The sequence below is a fragment of the Monodelphis domestica genome, chromosome 3 (assembly GCF_027887165.1).
Source record: "Monodelphis domestica isolate mMonDom1 chromosome 3, mMonDom1.pri, whole genome shotgun sequence".
Lineage (NCBI taxonomy): Eukaryota > Metazoa > Chordata > Mammalia > Didelphimorphia > Didelphidae > Monodelphis > Monodelphis domestica.
This window is the reverse complement of record NC_077229.1, coordinates 198731564-198751469: the sequence shown is the minus strand read 5'-3', so window position 1 is coordinate 198751469 and position 19906 is coordinate 198731564. Positions and strand designations below refer to the sequence as shown.

Here is a 19906-nt window from a genome sequence, read left to right as displayed (position 1 = left end):
AGAATGCTGCAGACACCGAAAGCCTCCATGCTGAGGTCTCTGATGCCTCAGAAGGCCCTAAGCACATAATACCTTTAAACTATGACTACTGGGAGAGAGGTCACATCTTGGATGAAAAGCTTAACAGCCCAATTCTTCTCTACCTCGTCCTCTCCCTAATCTTGTCACCTTTTTTCCCCCTACTGGGGGAGACAGAGGCCCCAAGTAGATAAGCAGACTATGGAGGGTTTTAACTATAACTACAAAGAGCTACGATATGAGGCTCCACAACACTACACTAATTGTCCAAGGCTATAGAGTCAAATGGTTGACTATGATTTAAATTGTTAACAAGTGACTTTTCCTTATGTCAGAAAACCATTATTATTAAGGTTCTAAGCTTTCATATGGTTGTTAAAAACATTTCTAAAGGCCATTTTAAAAGTCCTTACCTTCTATATTGGAAGTGATAATAAGTAATGGTTTCAAGGCAGAAGAGTAGTACAGACAACTGCAATTAAGTGATTTGTCCTGGGTCACAAAGCCAGGAAGTGTCTAAGTCCAAATCTGAACCCAGGCCCTGGTGGTGACCTGGTTGTAACCACTGTGACACTTGTTGCCAATGTAAAAGCTTTTCATTTTTAGAGACACATATCCTTAGGAATGAAATTTTGTGAAAATAATGATAATAAATAAATCATCCCTGAGACATCCACCTTTGCATGTGCACAAAGCTACCCGCCGAGAAAATAAAAATTATTTTCGCTACTGTTACCACTTACAGTCTAAACATTTCATTCATGGCAACAGGCAATATGATGATGAGAAAGGCACATTCATGACCACACAGACTTATTACTCACCAGATAAAAAAGAGCTATCATCAAGGAAAGGGATTTGTAACTTCTCCTCCTTGTTCCAGACTCTCATCCTCCCCCACTTCCCATATTCTATCCACCGATAAGTCCTGTAACTTTGACTCCTCAAAGTTCCCTGTTCTTCATCCATCCTCTCTATGCCTTGGGACCGCAATCCCCATCTAGACTACCCTAACAGCTTCTAAAGTGGGCTTCCTTCCTCTAGTGTTCTCTGCCCCTTTCCAAGCTAAACCAGTCTTCAGACCACTGAACACTAGATTCCTTATGCACATATCTCATTTGGCTGTTTCTTTATTGAGAATCCTTTTGTGATTCTACTTCTTTCTATGAAGTCAAATCCCTTTTGTCTACTCTGAAGGAAGTCCAAGAACTTTTTGCTGCCTGTCCTAGATTTATTTTGTACTTCAATTATTTCTATTTGTGCTAACTTAACCTACTTGATTATTAAACATAAAAGTCAAGGACTACATTTTTCATTTCATTAAAGCTGGAAACAAGTATGGTACTCTGCACATGGCAAGTGTGTAATAAATGGTTGTTAAATGAACATATTAATGAATTTGAGAAGATATATGTTACTGTCCGGATATTCTGCAAAACACAACAAAAACAAAATAAACCCTACAGGAAGAACTTTTCCCTCCACAACCCTGAAACAACAAGTTTGCTAATGCTTTCCACTGTTTTAACAAAATTCAAAAAAGAGCTTTCCTTCCTCAGAATACGATGTATGGACGAAATGTGGGTGTGCTCCCTCACAAACATAATGATGGGCAACATGACTGGGTCTGTTGACTTGTCAATTACATAAAGGAAGCAAAGGAAAATTCTTTTTTTATCCAATCAAAATTACAGAAAACTGATGAAAAGACAAAATCATTTTTTCCCTCTTTCTTTCTCCCATCCTGGCCACAAACCCTTTCTTCCAGCTCCCATGTTTCTTGCATCCTTTGCTAAAACAAAAATAAACTCTAAAAAAGCAGTTTAAGCAAAATTTCAGCAAAATGGTATCTCCATCATGCACAAAATAAGTTGTAAAGGAGCAAGGGTCTACATAGTAAGAGCAGATTACCACATTAGATCCTTTCCCTACCTCAGGGGGTTATCTGGATGGGTCTCCATGTGAGTCTCCAAGCCATACTTGCAAACAAATTCCTTGTAACACACTGGGCAGTGAAAAACTTCATCTGTTTTCTTCTCTGTGTCACCTGATTGAGGATCCTCTATCATCTTAAAAAAAAGAAGAACCAAATGTAAGCCACTAAGCCTGACCTCTGAGTATTCTGAAGCAAATCATCATTAGCTGGGAAAGAAGCCAGTCTAGTCCACCTTTACTCTCTCTGTTCACTGTTGGGGTAGTAAAGATAGATGTTAAGGTAGTCCTCACTATTTCTCTATAAATATTACCACGTAATTAATTTAAATACATCAAAAGGTGGTCGTGGTTATCTATGAATAGCATATACACAAACACCCTTTCTGTAGGCATTTTCAAATACCATATAGGCAATAACACATTAAAAATCAAGATTTAAAATTAGATGGACCGTATCAAAGGCTCATAGTGCCAGATCAAATAGAAGAGTTCCTATCAAAGGCCATAAATAAAGATGAAAAGCCAAAAATCAAGAAATCTAGACACATTAATTATTGTATCACAAAATACCTTTTTAGCAGGTGTTAGTTCTTCTTTCTCCGATTCAGCCTCGTGACTTAGTTTCCTTTTGGAGGTCATCCGCCTGCGCTTCAGTGGAGATGGAGGCGTTGTACTTGTGGTAGTGTTGGGATCCTTCTCATGAATCTTCATATGTCTAAAAGGAAAAAAAAGAAAAAGAAAGAAAAAATTTGTCTTAAACCACAAAAATTAACTTCATATATCATTTTCTAATTTGAAATTAAATTAAAATGCTTGAAAAGCCAAAATCCAAACAGAATTAATTGAAGAACTTTAAACATAATTTATACATATGCTTTCATTTATTTCAAACTTTTAAACTTTCCTAGCTCTTGCAGAGTGCTTCATTCTTTGTCTACTTGTAGCAAAGTTTAAACAAGGAGCTACGGAATTTCTTGCTGTATATAAGATATTATTCTTGAATGTAACCAAAATCAACAATGTAAAAAAGTTGGTTATTTTAGCTGCAGACTTTACTGGTATTCAAAATTAGCAACTTTAAATTATTGCTTTAAAATACCTGCTCTGAAGAAAATAATCTAGGAAGCAATGTGGTAGAATAAAAATGGAATGGGCATTGGCCTTAGAATGAAAGGGCCTCGGTTTGAATACAGATTCCAATAGTTGTTACCTTGATGATTTCTGGGAATTCCAAGAAAGAGGAACAATTTAAAATTATATTGAGAAATGTAGGACATAAATGACTAGAATGAGAACATTTTTGAAATGTCTATTTTTTCTCTCTCATATCTATTTTGTTTTCGTTCCAAGGCAAAACCAGTAAGGGCTAGGAAATTGGGTGTTAAAAAGATTTCCCTAGGTTCACACAGTTAGGAAGTTTCTGAGATCATATTTGAACCCAGGATGGGACTCTCAGTTCATTTGAGTCACCTAGCTGATTCTGAAATGTCCTTCTCAGGACATAGAGTCAAGATGGCAGCAGAGAGGCAGGGAAAGTTCAGACCTCTGAAAACCCTTCCTTACCAATTACAAACTAAATGCTCCCAGGGGACTGAAAATCAAATATAACAACACAGAGCCAAGGAACCCTCCTGCTGAACTCAACTTAAAAGGTATGCCCCCAAAACCTGGAATTTGAGAACACTTAGGTTTAAGGGGAAGGAAGAAGGAAGGTCCAGGGACCCCTCCCCCACCTAGAGCGCTAAGGCCCCAGGGAAGATGGAACCTCTGGGTGGGCAAAGGTGTTGATCTCTAAGGAGTACCTTGAGGGCTAAACTGTGCCAGGCTCAGAGCATTGAACACAGGCAGTGGGGAAGCAGTTAGAGAAGAAGCACAGAGCCCAGAGCTGACAGCCTAGTTGCCGCAGCAGAGACACTCCATATTGCAAACCCCCCCCCCCCCCAGGTTTTGGCCTCAGGGCACATCCAAGATTATCCCAGCTTGACTTAATCCCATCAAAGTCTTCAGAAGGCCTGGAAGCTCAAACTCTAACACCCCTCCCCCACAGACTACATAGATTTGCTGACAAAGCTCCAAGGGTGAAGGCTGAAAAAAAAAGCCCAAAACCGCCCCCCCCCCAAAAAATATGTGAGGAGCAAGAGCACAGGCAAATGCAGGGAGCAAAGAAGGGATAAATATGAGCAAACAACAGAAAAAGAAAAAAGAAATTACAATCAGCAGCTTCTATGCAGGCAATGAACAAAGAGCAAACGGAACAGAGAAGGATGAAGGAACACCAAGGAAAAAAAAAGGCCCCAGTGAATTAGATACAGGCTCTGGAAGAACTCAAAATACAATTCAAAATACAATTAAGAAAGGCTGAAGACAACTGGGAAAAGAATTTAAAAAGTAAGATAAGTCATCTGGAAACAAGAGGCACTTGAACTAAAACAAGAAAATAGTGTCTTGAAAGCCAAAATTAACCATCTTGAAAACGAGGCAAAGGAGATGACAGATGAGGTAGAGGCAAAGGAAATGAAAGATGAGTCAAAGAAGATGAAAGATGACCTCCAAAAAAAATCAGACCAGAAGGAGGATGACCAAAAATCCAGGGATGAAATCCACTCTTTAAAATCCATAATACAACAATTAGAAACAAGTGACTTCATAAGGCAGCAGGACACTATAAAACAAAATCAAAAGAATGAAAAAATTAAGGAAAATATGAAGCACCTCATTCACAAAACAGAAGATTTAGAAAATTGTTCCAGGAGAGACAACTCAAGAATCATTGGTCTACCAGATGACCATGACAAAAGAAAAAGCCTGGACATCATACTACAGGAAATTATCCAAGAAAACTGCCTTGATATTCTAGAACAAGAGGGGAAAGTAAAGAATTCACAGATCACCTCCTGTACTTAATCCCCAACTGACAACACCTAGGAATATTATACCCAAATTCAAGAACTATAAAACAAAGGAAAAAAATATTACAAGCTGCTAAGAAGAAGTCATCCAGATACCATGGAAACACAGTGAGGATAACACAGGATCTGGCTACATCTACACTGAAGGACTGAAAGGCATGGAATATGATATTCCAGAAAGCAAGGTACCTAGGTCTACAACCAAGAATCAACTCCCCAGAAAAACTGACTATATTCCTAAAGGGAAAAGTATGGTCATTTAACAAAATAGAAGAATTCCAAGCATTTGTAATGAAAAGACCAGACCTGAACAGAAAATTTGATGCCCAAAAAATCAACACAAAAAAACCCTTTTTTAAAAAGAGTCCCAATAAGTTAAAATGATATGTATCCCTATAAGAAAAGAGGTCATTGGTAACTCTTAAAAATTGTTATTTTCACCTGGGAAACTAGAAGAATTACACTTAGAGGGAACAGTGACAAACTGTATAGGATGACATGCCAAGACAAATACACACACACATACACACACACACAACTAGAGCTAAAAAAAAGAGGTTAATACTAAAAGAAATGGGAAAAGAAACAGAAGGGGATACATTTACATGTCACAAAGAAGCTCATGGCAGGAGGGGGGAGAATATCAATACACTGGAAGGGTAAAGAGGCTGGAGATAGGAAATACTCAACTCTTAGGTATTTTGAAATTGACTCAAAGAGGGAAGAACAATCCAATCCATTGGGGCAGAGAATTGATTTACGCCCTACAGGGAAGTGGAAGAGTAACAAATGGACTGGTGGGGAGGGAAGCAGTACAAAAGAGGGAGAGGGTGTGGTGGTGGGGAGTAGTTTAAAAAGACTGTAAATAAAATATGGGAGGGGGGGAGAAGGGAGGGGGGTAGAGAGGGAAGCAAAATAAGGGTGGGAATTAGTGGGGATGATTAAAAAAACATTGTTGTAGAAGAAAAGGCAGGACTAGGAATAGAAATCAAAATGCTAGGAAATAAAATAAAAAAAGTAAAAATAGATCTAGTTAAAAGAGATAGGGAAGGTAATTACATCCCGATAAAAGGCAGTATAGACAATGAGTAAATATCAGTACTCAATATGTATGTACCCAATGGCATAGCATCCAAATTTCTAAAGGAGAAACTAGTGGAGCTCAAGGATGAAATAGATAGAAAAACTATACTAGTGGGAGACCTGAAACTTCCTCTATCAGAACTAGATAAATCAAATAAAAAAAAAATAAGAAAGAGCTAAGTAAATTAAATCTTAGGAAAATTAAAGTTAGTAGACATGTGGAGAAAAATAAATAGGGACAAAAAGGAATACATCTTCTTTTCAGCAGCACATGGTACATTCACAAAGACTGACCATGTAAACAGACATAAAAACATTGCAAACAAGTGCAAAAGAGCAGAAATAATAAATGCAACCTTCTCAGATCACAATGCAATAAAAATAATGATCAGTAAGGGTACATGGAGAGGCAACTAAAAAATTCGAAATTAAACAATACGATTCTCCAAGATCAGTTAGTTAAAGAACAAATCATAGAAACAATTAACAATTTCATTGAAGAAAATGACAATGATGAGACGTTCTTTCAAAATCCATGGGATGCAGCCAAAGTAGTACTCAGGGGGAAATTTATATCCTTCAGTTCATATGTCAACAAATTATAGGGCAGAGGTCAATGAATTGGGCATGCAACTTGAAATGACCTTCTCAAAATATTTGTATTACTAAACAATTTGGAAAGTTAAATCAAAGACAATTTGAAGAATTAAACTAAACATACCACTTTCTGTACTAAACACAAAAATGTACAGGCACAAAAATGCTCTATTATTATTACTTTTTTAAGTCAAGCTTGGGATTGGAGCAGGGTATTGGCTGAGCAATATACCTATTATTCTGGTTATATGAAGAAAATTCTGACCATGAGTAGGGATGTGCCTTTTGGTTTTATGTCTGAAAGCATTTGCATTGATCTGTTCATAATTATTTGGCCCCTCTTGATCACAGGCAGACAAGTTGGCGAGGGCTCAGAAGAGCCTATGCAAACAAGGAGCACAGTAAAGCAAAATATCCCTTAGATGATCAAACATAAAGCCATGGTCCCAACAGCATCCTACTGTAATCAGACATGAAAATTGTGTGATCTATGTTCAGTCAAAAACAAAAAAGCACACTGTAGAAGTTTCCAAATTTTCCTATCACCAGCACCCAAACATCCCACCTCTTTGCATGACACATAAAAGTTCTGCTTCTTAACAATATATACATTCCTCAGTACCCATCTTCAGATGGTTAACAAAATCAGGTCCATACTCAATAGTTAGTATACATATCAGACCTGTTAAAAATAGTCCAGCTATGGCCATTTCTTAAAGAAGCTAGCCTGCATAGTCTGCTTGGCAAAATTATTGTGAAAACTGAAGAACCAAAAATCTTATTACCATCTGACATCAACTTTTAATTTGTAGTAAATTGTCTTTTACAAAGCATGCAGCTCCTACTCAGTGGATTTGTACCAAGAACACAGAAGATCTCTTCTGTTGAAGTGTTTAATAGGAAATCAGTCTGAACTTCTACAGAGGACAGTTACTAGTTACAGAGGACAATACTAGCTAAATGATTTTGAAATAGTGCAATTTTTATATACTGTTCACTTTGCTCACAGAACCATGAGGATTCAATCTGTATAACTCAGAAACTATGGAAATAATTAAATCTATAATTAAGGAAGGTGGTAACCAAAGTTTTGCCTTCTACTGCCTAAATCAAAAGGTACAGACATCTTGACTATCTATGTTACTAGAAATACACAATTATTTACTTTACAAGAACTCCAAACAAGCAGTTTTCAGGTTACATCACTGGAGTTTGTGGACCTCTCTGGGGAGGATCTTATCCCTTAGAAGACTTGTACCACGTGCTTCACTTCATCAATTGCCAAAAGAAACAACCAAAGGATAACAAGATCCTAAGGTATACAGAAAGGAAATCTTCATCTTCTCACTCCATAGCATAAAAATGGTTCTACTTCCTAAAAAAACACTGTGCAACTGGCAGTGACAGAAATAGGACTGGAGTTACCATCTTTATAGGAAGAGGTAGAACAGTGTCTCTCAAAAGTGGGTCAGGAGGCAATAGAGGTAGAGAGCTGGAGAAAGAAAAACCAGAAGACAGATAAAGAGAAGACAAAATGGCTTATAGCAGGGAGACAGAGAAAGAGATAAACAGAGATACCCTCTCTATCTCTCCCTTGAGTATGTACATAGCCAGAGACTTTCAGCAAATCATTTAAAACTTGCTGGGATTTTTATCTCCTTTTATTTTTTGCAAAATGAGAGAATTGCTATTGTTTAAGATTCTTTCCAATTCAGAAGTCCTACAATTCTAAGTTTCAAATTCTTAACCAATTTTAAATGACAGAAATTCACAGTGTACTATTATGCTTTTGTTCATCTACTCCTTCCTTGCAGATAGCTTGAAAAACTAACTATAACAAAGAGAATAATGAAGTGTTTATTATTATTAATATCTGTTTTCTGTTTTACCACTACCAATGGGTGACATCAATGGCAATCCCACAATGCCATTTGTAATAACAAAGTGCAATCAAGAACAGGAGCTGACATTTATCTAATGCTTTTTTTTTTTAAATGAAGCACTTTCCACACACTTGTCATATATTTCATTTTTAGTCTCACAATGGCCCTGAGAGGTCAGTGTTCTTATGAGCTTTAAAAACTATTTTGAAGAGACTGAATAACTTGGGGCCAGAATTCAATTCCAGGTCTCTAAAGTCTCTAAGTACATGCCCTTTACATTTTACCCATGCTTCCTCCTATAGCTAGCTTTGTTATGTCAAGTTTTTCAAATAATTCTCTGCATGGATTTGATTGAGGTATCACCTTTTCTCTGTCTCTTGCAAAACAACTCTCTCCCTTATGAAATTGATGAAACCAGGAAAGACCCAAGTCTTAACAAAGGCCAAATATACCCTGGTGAATTCACTAACTAACTAACTAACTAACTAAGAAAGGCCAACCTAACAGTTAGTTGGCCTTTCTTAGTTAATTAGTTGGCCTTTCTTAGTTAGTTAGACTTGAACCCATCCCTGATCTGCCTTGATCTCAGGTCATCTACCCCAAAACTCTCATTCTAGAGATAATGTAGTGGAGACCCTAGAGAGATGAAATGAATGACTCACTCAAGACAGCTCCTAAAAGATAGCCTAACCATAGCAATAAATAAAACAACAGAAATCACATGATTATCTCAAAAGATGCAGAAAAGGCCTTTGATAACACCCATTCCTATATGAACACACTAGAAAGTATACAAATAGCTGAGCCTTTTTCAAAGTATATACTTAAAACCATCAGCAAGTATCATCTGCAATGGGGTGTGAATTTCAAAATTACTCCACCCTATTCAGACCATTCTTTAGAAGATGGGATTTAGCTATTTCCTGATCAATAACAATAGAGATACTTGGAATAACAGAATCAGGTCTTAGAAACTACAATCTCCACCCTACTCAGGGTAACAAGACTTCCTGGGAGGAGGGAGAGAGTTGGTTGGAGCCTGGTGCTTGGAGTGGAGGGGCCCACAGACTGTTTACTCCATTTTGAGTGATAGGGACTGATCTCTTCTTTGCCTTGGCTATCCAGGGCCTTGAACCTGCTTTGGCTCCACCTACGCAGAGTGGGTATTTAAGCCCTATTTCCTTCTCTCCCCTTTTCCCTCTCTCTTTCTCTCCCTCTAATCCTTTCTTCCTCCTGTTTGTAATTAAAACACCATAAAAAAGGTTGACAGCTGACTTGAGTTTTCATTTAGGAATTACATAGCTGAATTCCTTGGCGACCTTAAATTAATATATATCAGTCTTTTAATGTGATTTCGATATCACAGGGGACAAGTTAGAAGCCTTCCTAATAAGATCAGGAGTGAAACAAGGATGCCCCATTATCACCTCTATTATTTAACATTGTACTAGAAACACTAGCAGTAGCAATTAGAGAAGAAACAGAAATAGAAGAGATTAAAGTAGGCCATGAGGAGACCAAGTTATCACTCTTTGCGGATGATAAGATGGTCTACTTAAAGAATCCTAGAGAATCAACCAAAAAGCTAGTAGAATCAACAACTTTAGCAAAGTTGCAGGATACAAAAATCAACCCACATAAATCATCAGCATTTCTATATATTTCCATCTAAGGAATAGCCTAGATTGGAATGTAGTTCATCTTCTGACTCTCTGCCAGCCCACTCCCACTACAGTGTCTCAGTTACACTCTTATGAAAACTTAAATCGGGATGAAATTAAGTTATCTGGTCATACATATAGGAAATTCTCATGAAGAAGAGAGAGAAGATGAGAAGTGAAAAAGGACAGAAGAGAAGAAATAAGTCAGACAATTCCCACACCCTCAATGATGTCTTCCATCCTTGGCAGCAACAGATGGTAAGAAAAAAGGGTATGTGATTTTCACAAGGTCCAGCCTAAGACAAATCTAGTGAAGAGATTAAAAGTAGAGAATAATTACATAATCCTAGAGAATTCAAGCAGTAGGTATCTATTATGGAGAACTTCTTGCTTAAACTTTTGGAAATGATTTCATTTCAACATTCAATATGAGGTTATACAGTGACCTGAAAGTGATTTTTAATATTAAAAAAAAACAATATTTTTTACAGTTATCTGGTTATTAAAAAAGAACATTGGTGTTAACTGTCTGATATAAATGCTTCCTATTTCAGTCTGACACTGAAGATTCTCTACAATGTATTGCCTATCCCATCTACTCTAAATATTGTGTGCTTCTACCAAAAGGGCCCATTCCCCACTCTCAATACACATCAATTGGATCCCTACCTTTCTTGGTCTTGTTATATATGCTTGAAACTCTGTTCAAATGTGCCATTTCTCCAAAGTGTTTCCCTGTTGTTGATCTTTCTGAACCACCTATCCCTCTAGCCCACCCCCACCCACCAGGCCCCTTCTGTAAGCTTGACACAAGAGTTATAAACTTACAGAAGGCACAAAGATTTAGGTGGGGAAAAGGATTATTTTAATACAAATAGTATGTTTTATATGCCTATCACACATAGTATGAGTTCCATGAGGACATGTCTCTTTGCCCTTTTATTATTTTAGCCTTTCAGATAGATGTGAAGAATTGTTTTGATTTGTGCTTCTCTAATCAGTCATGCTTTATTTTTTATATGCCTTTATATAGCTTTGTTTCTTTATTCAAGAACTAGTTATATCCTTTGACCATTCATCAATTGTTAAATCTGACAAAATTCTCTGTATATTTGAGACAGGAACCCTGTATATGAGAAACTATAAAATGTTTTTCATAATCTGCTTTTGAACCTTCTCAGCTTTAGTCACATGCACATAATGCAGCAGATAAGAGTAAAAACTTCAAGTTGCTGTAGTCATGCTGTTATAGGACAGGCCTGGTTTCTAATAACCTGGCCTTGGCCCATAGTTCAGCAGTTTACAATTATATAAAAGCTGAAACTATCTTTAAACTTCAAGTCTAAATTCTGTGGATGAACTATAATAGTCCCCAACCTGGAAATTCAGCTGTTGTGAAGACAGCTGAAATCTGGAATAAAAGGAGACTACTGCCCTGGGTCAAATATTTGTAGACCAAGGGGATGCCTTAAACTATATGAGATTCATTTCAAGAGAGAAGTTCTTTCTGGTTAAATGATTCATTTAGGGTAGCTCCTCAGGAAGGCTGAGGCGTTTTCCTTAGCTTCCAGGCTGCCAAGTCCTGCTTCATTGTATAAAAACTACACATTTCACATTATAATAGCATCATCAAGCAAAGTTGATCAACTTTTTCAGACTCCATGCCATGATTTTTTCTATTTCTAGCATTAGTGTCTCTTTCTTAGCTCCATAAAAGTCTAGCATTTGTTTCGGCTAACATACTGCCAGAGACAGACAGAGTATGTATGTGAGAGAGAGTTGGTAATGGGGAATGGTTTGGTAAGGAGAAGGTGTTATAAGGGAAGAGAAGGTAGAAAAAAGGTTTGGGCAAATATAAATTTAGCAAGCTCTACATAGCTAAAACAATCCTTGATGCTCTCTTCAAATTCCCAGGGTGAATGAGACTTAGAAAGTTCAAATCTCAAGTTATACCTGAGTCTCCAGTTGTTTGCTAAAACATGCAGTCAATCTCTTTCTCCAATGATTCTACCTGCTTTTTAAAGTCCGATTCACTCAACACATGGGCCAATTTTAACTGCTAGGATCTCTGAGTTGCAGTTAAATCTGAAATCCTTTACTGCCTAGCTAGATCCTTCTCAGAATGTCCAGAACTAAGAAAGAACATTTGACAAAATTGTATCAATTCTATAAAGCCTCGGGTCTAAAAGATGTGTTCTCCAAATTTCAAGGGCTGAATTCATGTGATATCAATCAATCCAGTAATTGTTGTTCTTTGGAAATCTGGTCAAGGGCTTTGAACCTACCAAAATCATACTACCATCTGAAATATACGAGATGTGGTTAACAAATCCAAGGTTCTTTGCAGCTCAAAGTTTGCATGATGTCCACAATAACATGACAACTTTTGTTAAATGCTTTGCTGAAATCAAGGTAGACTTCTGGGATTGTGCCATTGCCCTGGGAGTAATAGGCCCTATACCAAAAAAATAAAAACAAACAGTTGTTTTGCACATTCTTATCAGATTTATGTTAACTACTAGTGACTCCTCCATGGTCACAAGTCACCTATCAAACTAAGCAGATGCTGGAAAGGATGCCAGGGACTGCTGTCAAGCACATTGCTCGGTAGGAGGGTAGGTTCCAGGAATGACCCTGTCCACTCTCCCCCATAAAAAAAAGAGGTTTTTTCTCAAGTCATAAGCACATTTCTTTGTGATTCCTCAAAACATTATTGATACAACATCAGTTCTTCCCCTCAATACAACTTTTAGAATACCATTTGTCGAAGTCTAGAAAAATATTTAAAACAACTCTACAATATCTTGGACTATATGAGACGAGTTTCCTCATAATTCCTTAAACTAGAAAATAATAATTCAATGGTTTTGTTTTCTCCTAAGGAATTTGCAAACATTATATTATGTTACCATGAATTTGGAATAAGAGTACCTGCCTGAATTCCAGCTCTACCCTTTTAGCCTTCCTATAACCTTCCCCCCCCTCCCCCATCACCCAGGGAAAACTCATCACAGCTCTGGACCTCAGTTTCTTCTTCTAGAAAAGAGTCTGGACAAAATAACTGCTTTGGTCATTTCTGATACCCTGAAAATGGAACTATTCTTTGCTTGCTCAGAATATTACTTTTAAAAGCCTTCTTTGCAACCGTTTTATACTTTTTACAGTAATTCTTACAATTAATTCTTGACTTCTTTAGCTTTCAATCTATTCTCACAGAGTTCATTGGCACTATTTTTTTGAGGCCAACTGTGAATTTTTGTTTTTTGTTTTGGTCACAGGAAACCATAAAGCCACATTTCATAATAGGGATGGAGAAAAAAAGAAGATTTAAAATAAAAAAATTTTTTAAAGGAATATCACTATCTCTCTACCCATGGAGAGTTTACTTTTTATGACATCACTTATTCTTCAAAGTATCTCTAGGATATGTGGGTTCTTAATTAGTTTCTACCACCAATCTAGTCCTAGCCGATATCAACACATTCATAATTTGCCATTCAGGGCGTCCTTATTGGTCTCTCCCTCCTGAAATTAATTTGGAGTACAGCAGCCAAACTAGTAGTCCCCAATCATCACTTACAATGTTAGCTAAAGCTCTTAAAATATTTGCCCACTCAAAATTCAATAAATATTATTCTAAAGAGCACAGGATTTCCCCATTAGAAGTTCAGGTTATCCAGTCTATCCAATAAACAAAGAAATGATGAAAAATGCTGGATATCAAAGAATTTATCATCTATACAAATGATGAACACATGAACTTTCATGATACAATTCTGTATTTATATTACTTTACAACCTTTTCCTTTAACATTATAATTTTAATTCTCCTTCTTAAAAAACACTTATCCTTTAGATTAAGACCGTCCCAGTCTTCTGTGGAAAGAGAACATTTAGTGATCTGAATAAAATCTTGGAATGACTGGGATTCAGCACCACTCAAGCTGAATGAAATGAACAATCTGAATGCCTAAATGCCAAGCACACCATGTAATAAAATGGAATGGCTATTGCCTGGAATTCTAACTCTCTTTCCACTATTCTATCACAGGCCACAGAATCACAAGAGCATCAATTTGGAGCAGGAAGGATTGTTACAAGTCACCTAGTTCTTACAAATAAGGGAGCAGGGGTCCAGAAGGGTTAATTGACTTGTCTGAGGTTACAAAGCAGTATGGGGTTAGGACTTAAACCCAGGTCCTCTAATTCCAAATTGAGAAGCTAGGTAGCACAGTGGATAGGAGAGGGAGCTGAGTTTATAGTTTATAGACTCATCTTCTGGAATTCAAATCCTGCCTCAGATATTTACTTAATTCCTAGCTATGTGACCATAGACAAGTCATTTAATCCCGTTGGCCTCCGTTTCCTCCTCTGTAAAATGAGCTGGAGAAGGAAATAGCAAGCTACTCCAATATCTTTGCTTCCACACACACACAAAAGTTGGGTTCGTCTACCAAATTTTTTAAAAGTCCTCTAATTCCTGTCTGTCCTATCTATACAACCAATTCAGGAAGACAATTAAATCTTACTGCAGTGTCTCTAAATCTCAGGGTAAGAGATGTCTCACAAGTAATTTGACATTTCACATTTCTCTGGGCTAAAGTAGGGTAGCTTTTAAATCCTTACTTTCAGTTCAACAGAGGTTCTCACCTTGGGATTTGTGAACATGATAGAAAGAGAAACAGCTACATATATTTATAAAAACACAATGAGATCTCACTATAATTAGTTTCCTTTGCAATCTCATGAACTTATTAAAAAAAAAACCCAACATTCCTCTGAGAAGGGGTTCATGACACACAAAAGGTTAAGATTCTGGTATAGGCTCTGGCCTCTGGCATTATGGTAAGGGAGAGGCTACACCACGTTCACCTTCAACAGCCTAAATAAAAGTTCTTAGCGCTAGCTCCTCTTTTAGCCTCTCACAGAAGAAGTGAAGGCCTCCTGAGTCTGGTTCCCAGGCACACTTTCCTCAAAGTCACATCCATCACCAACAGGAAATTTTTTTTAACTCTTTATGCCCTCCTCATTCTTGAATTGTATTTACCTAGGTCATGCATTCTTCCTTAATGCACAGCAAAATAGTCTGTAGCCAACTTATTCTCTTCCTATATTTTCTTATCAGCTTTGGTTTTCTCTTACGCTCTTTCTACCATTGCCTTTCCCCCAGCTGCACCGGGACAATGCACTTAAGTAAGCTCTTTCCCAGAGATACAGATGGTCCCTATTTTAAAAAATAATTCCTTGAAGATCACTTCTTCCCACATTTCTGGCCATTACTGGCAATGAGGGCAGAAAAGCAGGAAGTTAGATACTGCAGTCTAGTGGGAAACTGTAAAGAGATACAATATGAAATGAAAAGATCACAGGGTCATACTGAACAAACCTGAGACCTGAGTCATAACCTTGGTACCCTGACAAATGTTCAGGGACAGACATGTCCAAGGTCAGGCTAGTACAGAAATAGAATTTGAAACAAGGTTCTTTTGGCCTCAAAATCTACTGTTCTTTGTATAGCAAAAATGGAGACCCTGGTCATTCCCCAACAATTTTCCAATTTAGAATACAACATTTAGAAGCATTCCTCCCAAAGGCAGCTAGGTGGCTCAATGAATAATAAGGCCTAGAGCTAGGAAGTCCTGGGTTCAAATCTGGCCTCAGGTACCTCTTAGCTGTATTACCATGGACAAGTCACTTAACCCCACTGCCTAGCCCTTACCTGCTCTTCTACCAATATTGGTCCTAATCTAGAACATAGGGGTTATTAACACTTCTATACAATATATATCATAAGATCAGTTTTTCCCTGAATCATCAGACTAGAACATCTACATTTTTCAAAGTACAGTATTCAACACTGAAATCATTGACTTTTCTCTTTTCTCAATACATTCAAAACAAAACAAATTAACCCCCACAGAAAAAATCCTTACTTTCGGTCTTAGTATCAGTTCTAAGACCGAAGAGTGGGAAGGTAATTGGGGTTAAGTGACTTGTCCAGGGTCATGACGCTAGAAAGCATTGGGGTAAGATTTGAACCTAGGTCCTCACATCCCTAGGCCTGGAAAACTATCTACTGTGCTAACTAGCTGAGCCCTGATCCCCACCATCCCTTTGTATTCTGTAGACCAGGTGCTGAAACAGAAAGGAAAAAAAAGACTTTTTCCAACTGATATAAGAAAACCAAAATTGGGGAGTTAGATGTTGGAAGAAGATAGGTTTCCTTCCTCACAAAATCCCTAGCATACTCTGGGGATCACCTCCTAGATTGGTCCTGGCATAGTAGTGTTCAATTCCTCTAAGCTATCATCAATGTCATTACAACCCAAGGCCAAATCTCAGCAGCAGTCACTGCTTCCTTATGAATGTCACCGAGGGCCATAGAGTTTTTTTCTTAGCTGGAATGGCACTATAAGGAAGAAAAGGCACCCCATGAAAACTGAGCCACTGACCCATTGAACTGAATTTGGCAAGCTCAAACAAGTTTTAACAGCCTAGAACTACATTGGCCCCAGAGCCTTTTGCTCCTAAAGTCCTGTGATAGCACTAAGACGGGACAAGTGAACATGAGATGAAGAGAAAATATTCTAGCCCTACAAATACTTACGGCCGGAGTCAGCAGGTGCTTATAGCACAGTTTTTTAGAATAGAGGTGAGAGGAAGAGGAGGTCTGTGTGTAATACCTGATTTGAACTGGAATCAAAGGAGATGGCATTGCCATGGGGAGAAGGAGAGCGCCTGAGCAGTGAATGGCAGGGGCGAGGTGGAGAGGGAAGAGGATCACAGGATCTCAAAGGGACTCAAAGGCACCTTCTAGAAACTCAAGGGCCATGCTAGTCCAGTCATGCTCATCCAGCAGGCAGGTCAGCCTGGCTCTACACAGGGCCTGGGCTATGACTACTCGGATGACTCAATTCCACAAGTAAGCCTAGTGAGATGCTGTAAATTCCAAGGAGAGATTTCTCTGCCCCTTTGGCTGTGTTGGATTGCTATATGGGTCCACTGAGGAAATATCTCTGCTAGTCAAAAACTATCTTGAGGCCTAAAAAATTCCTTTGGAGAAAGATCATGAATTAAATTGATCTCAATCTTGAATCCAATTTAAAAAAATTGAGACCCTGGTAAAATGCATCAATAAGCTAGATGTATCATCCATTTCTGGCTTTGTTCCTTCAAATGGAACATAAGCAAGTTTGTATGAAATAAATTTACTTATCTACAAAATGGAGGTGGCTTGATTCAATGGTCCCAAGACTCCAATAGATCAACAAAGGGGGAATTTGACACTGAATCCCTTGGTCCTGAACTTGCCCTCTTGCCTTTGTCTTTGGAGGCAAAGAAAAAGTAGAGAGAGCAGGATTCTCTTCCCATTGTATTCATGACCATCCAGCATAGATATGTACTCAGTTCAAGTGGCCAAGGAAGTCTTCTCAGAATGGCAGGGAACACAACAGAGACTCCTGAGGTACACTAAACAAATTAAGCTGTTTCCCAATAGTTAGGAAAGCTGCAGAAACAATAAATAACTTCCATCTCCTAATAATTGGAGCTTATAATTATGCCCTATCACTTCTAGGCTTTGCTTTTAGCCTCCAGAGAAATAATCTTTTCCTTCAATTGCTTTCAGGCAAGCATTTTCTGACTTCAGAAACTATTATTAGTATGTATACCCCTTCATCAGCTCCCTCAGGGTGGTGGTCTCTGGGTTTCTGCCCTAGCAACCCTGTTTTTTTCTCTATTAGCAGTCCCCAAACTATTGGATCTATGTGAGTCTATATTCCTGCAAGCTACTGATCTCCTTCCTTCCTGAATTGTCAAGAATAGTGATTGTGAAAAGAATCAAATACTGTCTTTGTGACTGCACCGTGATGGTGGTGGAACGTGTACAGTTAATCATTGTCAAGGGCAAGATGAAGGATGCAAATCAATATGAACTCTGGAGACCATGCAATACACTCAAAAATAATGAGGAGGGGATTGGTAACTTACAACTTAATAGTCCATCTGATATGCTTACCTCACATTTGTATTTCCCTGGCATGGCCTCTGTTTTCCTATTCTTGCCCTTTTTTCTTCTCTTGTTTTCTATAAAAGCATCCTATTTACTCTACATATCTGCACCCCTTGAGCATCAATAGTGTACCTGAAATCAACATCACAACATTTCCTTTGAAGGATGTTATTTTCACATTAAAAATTAAGCTTATATTCAGTTCAAGACCAATTTAGATCAACCTTCCACACAGTGCAACAACAATCCTATCCACACTAACCTCGTCAGCTTTTTGAAAGCAATATAACTCACTGGTATACTTTGTATCCTAACATTCCTTGATACTATAGTAAGGCCTAATGGTCCAAGAGAACTGAGCACCAGACTTTGGCTGTCTTAATGACTTACATGTTGAATGAATGACACTGTAGAGAGTAAGATACTACTTTTAAAAAAATTTAGTAAGCATAAGAGCAAAAGGTATCAATACATTTAAAAAAAAATTCAAAGTAATGTAAACGTCTCCTTGGAATTTCTAAAAACTATTCCTTTAAAGCAGGAGTTAACATTTCTGGTGTCATAAATCACACTGGTATACTGGGGAATAACGTAAATATGTAAAATAAATCTCAATATGTTCCTCCAGATTAAAAATCTTAGCAGTAACTTCAATTATTCCTTTGATCAGTTACTGGACCAGGCTGCCCTTCTCAGAATGTGTTTAACATCCCCTCACACAGTGACAATATAACAATGGATCATTTGCCAGAAGATCCAGATCTAACTATTTCTTCAGCCATTTAATACTAAGGCAAGTCACTCTTTGCCTCACTTTTCTCATCTGTCAAATAACTGGGCTGGACTAACTGGCCTGAGGTTGGGTAGTCTCAACAGGGAAAAATATAGCACATCCCCTCCTCCTCCTTTGAATCTAGTGCTTTGCAATTAAAGTATTCTAAGGTTTTTTACCATTCTTTTCATTAATTTATTACAAGTGTTCTAAGGCAAATCATCTCAAGTTTCTCCAACCTTAAAATGAGAAAGTCAGCCTGGATTATGTTTTAGGTTCATGTTGTCGACCTCTGTGATTGTTCTCCATATTTATACAGCTGTCTTGATCTTCACTAGAAGCAACTGCGAATGTTAGTTTGGGTTTCCTCAAACTCAACAGAATTCATTTGGAGATGGAGGGGACCCTAGATATTCTCTTGTTCTAGTCCTTTATTTCGAGATGAAAAGTAAAGTGAATTCCCCAAGGTAATATTAAAATAACAAGTAGATGCAGGGAACTGAGATCACCAAAGGTCCTTCCTGTACATCTTTAGAATATTCTTTTTCTGTGATACCAAAACCCACACTGATGGGGGTTGCTTTCAGCAGTGATGAAGCAATTGCCACATTCTGAGGAGCTATCATACCTATGCTTTAATTCATATATGCTTTTACGAATACTCTGAAAATTAAGTCTACCTTTTTTAAAAAAGACACTTAAAGGAGTTAGGATTTGTAAAAAAGAAAATTTGAAGAACCATGAGGCTATTGTTCAAAATGGGCGAGTGGGTAGAGGAAAAAAGGAGGAATGGTCTCAGAATAAGCTTTAAAAAAGGAGGGGGGGGGGGATGCGGCTAGATTAAGTAACTGGTCAATGCCCACCCATCTTCTTTTCACTGAGAAATACCCATGCTTGAGCTACATGGAATGACTGGACATATGCCACAGAATGAAAGTATCTAAAGCAATTGATGGAAAACATTTCTCTACTAGCATAAAGGCATTAACAAGAGCAAAACAAAAACAAAACCCCAAAAGGATTAGAGGTCAGTTTCA

The 19906-nt window shown here is 37.8% G+C and overlaps 1 protein-coding gene across 8 annotated transcripts in view; it reads right to left on the bottom strand.

The window, feature by feature from the left end:
- Window positions 1–19906, bottom strand: part of RREB1 (ras responsive element binding protein 1) — a 149813-nt gene that overhangs the window by 39801 nt on the left and 90106 nt on the right. For all 8 annotated transcript variants that reach the window (XM_007488007.3, XM_007488003.3, XM_007488002.3 and 5 more), the window contains 2 exons: window positions 2524–2668; window positions 1951–2087 (listed from right to left, as the gene is read on the bottom strand). In XM_007488007.3, the coding sequence (XP_007488069.2) occupies window positions 1951–2087; window positions 2524–2668 (282 nt within the window). The remainder of the gene's footprint in view (window positions 1–1950; window positions 2088–2523; window positions 2669–19906) is intronic.